General features: G+C 52.6%; 1 protein-coding gene across 3 annotated transcripts; it reads right to left on the bottom strand.

The window, feature by feature from the left end:
• Nucleotides 1–408: 408 nt before the first annotated feature.
• FBXO27 (F-box protein 27) lies at nt 409–5,700 on the bottom strand. 3 transcript variants are annotated; one of them, XM_081275666.1, is made up of 6 exons: nt 5,656–5,700; nt 4,945–5,334; nt 4,413–4,524; nt 4,231–4,326; nt 1,960–2,095; nt 409–1,278 (listed from the first exon to the last, which is right to left on the bottom strand). In XM_081275666.1, exons 2-6 carry the CDS (start codon nt 5,306–5,308, stop codon nt 1,135–1,137), a joined length of 852 nt encoding a protein of 283 aa, XP_081131792.1. In that variant the 5' UTR covers nt 5,309–5,334; nt 5,656–5,700; the 3' UTR covers nt 409–1,134. The 3 variants fall into 3 exon arrangements, with proteins under 3 accessions (XP_081131792.1, XP_081131790.1, XP_081131791.1); XM_081275664.1 differs by lacking the exon at nt 5,656–5,700 and adding an exon at nt 5,530–5,649; XM_081275665.1 differs by lacking the exon at nt 5,656–5,700 and adding an exon at nt 5,583–5,643.
• Nucleotides 5,701–6,380: the final 680 nt, after the last annotated feature.

Here is a 6,380-nt window from a genome sequence, read left to right as displayed (position 1 = left end):
CTCAAGCGGTAGCGCGCTCGCCTGGCATGAGGGCGGCCAGGGTTCGATCCTCAGCACCACATACCAACAAAGATGTTGTGTCCGCTGAGAACTAAAAAATAAATATTAAAAATTCTCCCCCCCCCACTCTCTCTTTAATAAAAAAAAAAAAAAAAAAGATCTGAGCCAGGTGCGGTGGCCCACGCCTGTAATCCCAGCGACTAGGGTGGCTGAGGCAGGAGGATCTTGAGTTCAAAGCCAGCCTCAGCAGAAGGTGCTAAGCAACTCAGTGAGACCTGTCTCTACAGAAAACACAAAATAGGGCTGGGAATGTGGCTCAGAGATCAAGTGCCTCTGAGTTCAATCCCTGGTACCAAAACCCAAAACCAAAAAACAAAGATCTGAGGCACTTTTGGCAAAATAATAAATTTATTATATATGATCACCAGATACATTCTAGATACATTATATATTATAGCTGACAGATTACTCTCTTGCTGTTTGGAAAACAAAATGTCAAAATGAAAAATAAAATCATTTTAAATATCACACAATTACAGAGGTCCTTGAGGATCAGGGCTGGACTTGAGGTACCTCCTCATTTCCCAGGGAAGTCAGTGTGGGCAGATTCATCTCCAAATCCTATTTGAACCTAGGTGACCTTTAGCTTCAAGGCCTGGGTGCAGCCCTGCAGCTCAGAAGGCCCTGGAGGTCAAGTTCACCACCCAAGGCAGCTGCAATCTGGCTAGAAAGAGTTCAGAGTCCAGTACAGGGCTTCCCTGAAAGGACAGCTAAGTCCCTGAAGCAGAAAGGAGAGGGGACAGAGACCAACATGGGGACAGGGCAGAGGGGGCTGTGCTGAATCGCTGGTGGGGGGCAGAGGGGCGAGAAGGCCTCCTCAGGCGCCGCCTGTGGGTCTCCATTACACAGTGCTGTGCCCACCCAAAGCAGCAGCCGTAGGTAGACCTGATGGAAGACCAGGCTTCCAGTGGTTTCCAGAACCTGAATGCAGGGCCCAGAAGGACCCCTGGCTGGACCCTGAAGTTCTCAGTGTGCCGGGGAGGTAGAAGCACTTGGTTAACGAGGGGTCCCAGCCAAACGTCCCGGCGCCTAGACGGCATGGTTAGGCTCTCTCACAAGAAAGGCGTCCCTTGTCTAGGACTGAGAGACTCGTAGGATCACACTGGAGTTGGTCACACGGGCTCCATAGTGGCCAGCCCAGAACTGTGTGTCCTGCCCCCAGTGTTCGAAAGACACGAAACGGACGCCTGTCTTGATGTTGGAGAACACATGGGTGACCTGTAGACAGAGGAGGGGTTGGTACTGTTATGCGATGGCTGAGATGGGGGACAGAACCTTCTGGAAGGTGGTATTTTCCAAAGATGGCAGCAACATCATCTACCCTCCTACAAGTTCTTCTAGAATCTCGCTACTCCTTCATTAATTGGTGGAATCCAATCCTCTTCTCCTGGGATTTGGGTGGGTTTGCTTAGAACCAAGAATTTGGTAGAAGTGATGCTGAGTAGATTTGGCCAAGTGACTTCCCAGGCTAAGTCAGAAAAGGTGACAGACTCACTTTTCTTGAACCTCACCCCTGAGCCACCATGGAAGCAGCCTGACTGCCCTGAGGCCGCCATACTGTGAGGAAGCCCAAAGCAGTCCAAGCCCAGAGACCCCAGGGAAGCTCCGGGAATCAATGAAAAAAGAGATTCTTGGCCAGTCACCAGTTGCCACCCACACATATCACCTGCCACCCTGCCCTTCAGCTCCAGGCCTCATCTGCAGGCCACTGTCTGAGCATGAGGGCCTGGAGCCAGCACGGCCCACCTCAGCCTTTCTCCAACTACTGACTCAGGAGATGTGAGAGGCAACAAAAGGACTGCTGTTGATTTTAAGTCACTAAGTTTTGGGTGATTTGTTACATAGCAATAAGTAACCAGTATGGACCCCACCATCCTTTCCCTACCCCGTCAGACTCACCTGAAAACAGATATTGTTGTTCCACTGCTCGATGGGGTCAGGCACAGCAGAGAAGGTATCTAGAATGGTCTGGTCAGCGTCTAGAAGTTGGACAAGGAGTCGATACTTACAGCCACAGTCATGTCTGGCTCCCCACCTGTGGAAGGAGAGAGCCCTTGAAGGCTAGACTTACCCCTCCATCTCTCTGGGTGTCTGCCTGCTACCTGAAGGCCTTCCCCAAATATACAAATCCAGCTCCTCAATGTTCTTCTGAGTGACCTCTGGACCCCTGGGACGCTGTGTCTGAGAGGTGTCTTTATTTAATGGAGACTTGAGGATACTAATGTCATAGGGCAGGGGCTGGTCATGCCTATATAGCTACAGGTCACTCCAGAAAGACCAACAATGAGGCTTTGGTAGCTTCGAGTTCATGTCAATTGATCTGAAGGCTGAGATTAACCACACAGTCAGGCGGTGAATCGATAATGCCTATCAGATGAAGTCCCAATAAAAACTGTAAATGAAACTCGGTAAGCCTCCTGAGTTTCGCCATGAAACTCACGGTGAGAGTCCATGAGTCTTGTCATACATCAGTGCTGGGAGGGTGACAAGTACTAACTGCAGGGGAAAAGACCAAGGGAATTTCTGTTTTATTTTTTGGTACCAGGGATTGAACCCAGAGGCTCCTAACCACGGAGCCACATCCCCAAGCCCATTTTATTTTTAATTTTTTCTTTCATCTTTTTTCTTTTTAATTTTTTTAATTGTCATTGGACCTTTATTTATTTTTATGTGGTGCTAAGAATCGAACCCAATGCTTCATACATACCAGGCAAGTGCTCTACAGCTGAGTCACAACCCCAGCCCTTATTTTTTTTTTTTTTTCTTTTTTTTGACATAGAGTCTTGCCAAATGGCTTAGGACCTCACTAAGTTGCTGAGGCTGGCTTTGAACACATGATCCTCCTGTCTCAGCCTCCCGAGTTGCTGGGATTACAAGTTTGTGCCACCTCGCCTGGCCCTATGTGCTTCTTTTGACTGATTTTACTCTGTATCTTCCTTGCAATAAACCATAATTGTATAATAGTTTTCTGTGGGTGAATTAGTGAGAGTGGTTTTGGGAGTCCTCTAAACGTGAAGCTGGTATTAGAAGTGAGGGTGGTCTTGGGGACAGTGCCTTCTAACTCTTGGCTTTAAATTCTCATAGACATTGATGCCTGGCACTCACCCTCAGAAACATGATTTAATGGACATGCAGGAGTTTGAAAAGCCACCTGGGTGATGTGCAGAAAAATTTGGACCCCACTGATTCTTTCTTATTTATTTTGTGGTACTGGGGGGTGAGTGCTCTACCACTGAGTTACATCCTAACCCTATTTTGAGATAGGGTCTTGCCAAGTTGCTGAGGCTGGTGTTGAGATCCTCCTGACTCAGCCTCCTGAGTCTCTGGGATTACAGGTGAGCACCCTGCTTCATTCTTTACAGTCAATGATGTACCTGATCATAAGAGACAGGTACCACAATTTGACAAATAGTAATTAAATAAAAAATAAAATTTTGGGGCTGGGATTGTGGCTCAGCGGTAGCGCGCTCGCCTAGCATGGGCAGGACCTGGGTTTGATCCTCAGCACCACATAAAAATAAAGGCATTGTGTTGTGTCCATCTACACCTAATAAAATAAATATTTTTAAAAAAATTTTAAAAATAAAATTTATTGGAAACGTATCTCTTAGATAAGTTTCAGGTAGGGGTTATGTTGCCTTGACTATAAGTGAAATTGCTAAGACCCCAAATTCCAAAGTCAGTTGGCCTGGATCCCCATGAGTCTTTACATCTGGGGACCACAAACGACAGTGAGGACTTTTTTTTCCCCTTGTAAGGCTGAAGAAGGGGAACTGAGGAAGAGAGAGGGAGAAACAACCATGATCTTTCCACCACAGACAGGATCTGCAGCAGATGAATTTCAGAATAGGAGATATATAGCCATAGAGACTATGGGGTTTGGCTTCCTTAGAATCACCTGAGTCATGTACCCCCCGGGAATCTTCATGTACTTCTGTTTCAACAAGACTGAGCTGGGCCCAAGGCCCAGTATTGGATCCAATCGGATGTTTTCCAATCCAGACCCCTTTGGAGAGGAGGAAAGGGCTCCAGGGTAGGATCACCTCTTCCTCCCTGACCTGCAGTTCCTTTATCTGTAAGGGGTTGTTAGGAGCCCACATTGAGCTGCCCATCAAAGGCCAAGCCACAGGCAGCCAGTCTTAGTCAGGGGCTGCTTGTTACCACACTCACCAGTCAGAGACACAGATCTCAATCCTGCCACTGTCCAGCAGTTCTGGCCACAGACCCTCCTCCTCCAGGTCCAAGACCTGCTTCTTGCGGCACCAACTAGGAACGTGGAAGAAGGATCCATGAGAACAAGCAGATCTTTCTCCTCCCCCACCTCCCAATCCTTGGAGAGTAGGGGCTTTCACCGGAAGGAAGTTACGAAACAGGTTTGTGAAGGGGCCCCCGGCACAGTTCTCCTGTTTTCTTCCACCACCCAGCCATCTCCACCGTGCTGCACCATCCATTTCCGGAGGCCTTCTGTTAAATAAAAGGATGGTAATCCTAGCTATTGGAGGCTGACACAGGAGGACTGCAAGTTTGAGACCAGCCTGGGCAATTTAACGAGACCGTCCCAAATAAAAAAAATTAAAAGGGCTGGGGATGCAGTTTAGTGAAGATGGAATCCCCAGTACCGGAAAAACAAACAAATAAACAAACAAACAAAGCCTCCCAAACCCCTGAGGCCTGGGTCCAAGCACTTTCCCACGGGAGACTGAGCACTGCCTCTCCCCAGCCCGGCCCACAGCTCCGCGGACCTCGCCCCTTCCCACCAGCTCCCTGCAGGCCCCGCCCCCAGGCCCAGGCGGACCTCGCCCCTTCCCACCAGCTCCCTGCAGGCCCCGCCCCGCCCCGCCCCCAGCGGACCCCGCCCCTCCAGCTCCCGGCCAGCGCTCCCACCCTGGCCGCAGGGGTTGCAGATGAGGTTGCGTCCCAACGGTCTGCGCACGCAGAAGCGGCCCAGAGGACAAGGCCTGGCGTCGCCAGCGGGGGGCAGGCAGTTGCGGACGAACGACATCAGGGCGCGGCCAGCGGCGCCATGGTCCCGGGCCAGGATCAGGAGCCACAGGGCCTGGCCGTCCACCAGGGCGCGCCACTCCCGGCACACCCGGCGGCAGCGGGTGAGGAGCGTGCGTGGGGGCACGTGGCTCAGCACCACCAGGAGCAGCTCGGGTGGCAGTTGGCTCAGGTCCAGCGCCTCCTCGGGGTCCAGCTTCGGCCCGGGGACCCGGGTGGCCTGGCCCCTGGAGGCGGAGGCGCCCATGGTCCCCCAGCCGGAGCCAGCTGCGGCTGCGGGCGAGAAAGGGTCAGGGCGTCAGGGACCGGCAGCCTCCGCGGCGCGCCACCTCCGCCGGCCCCGCCCTTGCCGGGCGCGCGTCTGAACAGCCCCCGAAGCCCTCGGAGCCTCCCGCCCACCCTTCGCACCCCCACGTGTCCCCAGGTCCCCACCCTCAGCCCCTCCTCGCCAGCCCCCATCTCGCTCACAGCTCCCCGCCATCCAGCCCGCCCTAGTGGTCCAACTGTCCCCCGAGTCCTACTCCGGAGCCCGCCGATGTCCCTCGCGTGGGCCGCGCGGTGCGGCTCTCTGCCTCCCGCTCCCTTTTTACTCGCCGGCCCCTCCCCTCGGGCTGGCACTCCTCTGCCGGCCGCGGTCCAATCCCCGGCGCCTTCCTCTCCAAACCCACCTCCTTCCCGCAGGCTGCGGGCGGCTGGGGGACGACTGAGCCCCTGGGACACCGCAGACGCGGCCGGGAACCGGCGGCGGGAATCCGGGCTCTGTCCCTCGCGATCCGCACCTTGCAATGTCCCTAATTCTGCAGAAGGCGCCTGGCTCTGAGCAACCGCAGTTATTTCAGTCCAGCATGCGTTATCTCGTTTAAACTTTTCCATCACCTTTAAGGCGGGTCATGGTTATCCTCTTTCCCCAGGAAAAAAACAGACTCCAACCGCCAAAAATCAGCGTTCTAACCCAAAACACCAGACAGTCTTTAGGGACAGTCTCACTGCGGGCCCGCGTAGCAATCCCATGAAGTAGGCACTGCTCTGTTCCCATTTTACAGATGAGAAAACAGGCCCAATAGAAGCCAAGGGACTTGCCCATGGTCACCAGACTAGTAGTGACAGAACTGGGAATTGAACCCCGCTGTCTAGCTCCAGGATCCCCGATTTTAACCCATGTATCAGCTCTGTTCAATAAGTTTTTTAATTTTTCTTTTTAGTTATTCATGACATCAGGATTCAGTTTTACATAATTAAAAAAGCAGACTATGGGGGCTGGGGACGTGGCTCAAGCGGTAGCACGCTCGCCTGGCATGCGTGCGGCCCGGGTTCGATCC

This window comes from Spermophilus citellus, assembly GCF_964194105.1.
Source record: "Spermophilus citellus genome assembly, chromosome: 18".
In the NCBI taxonomy this organism is placed as follows: Eukaryota; Metazoa; Chordata; class Mammalia; order Rodentia; family Sciuridae; genus Spermophilus; species Spermophilus citellus.
Note: the sequence above shows the minus strand (reverse complement) of the source record. Positions and strands in the feature narration are given on the sequence as shown.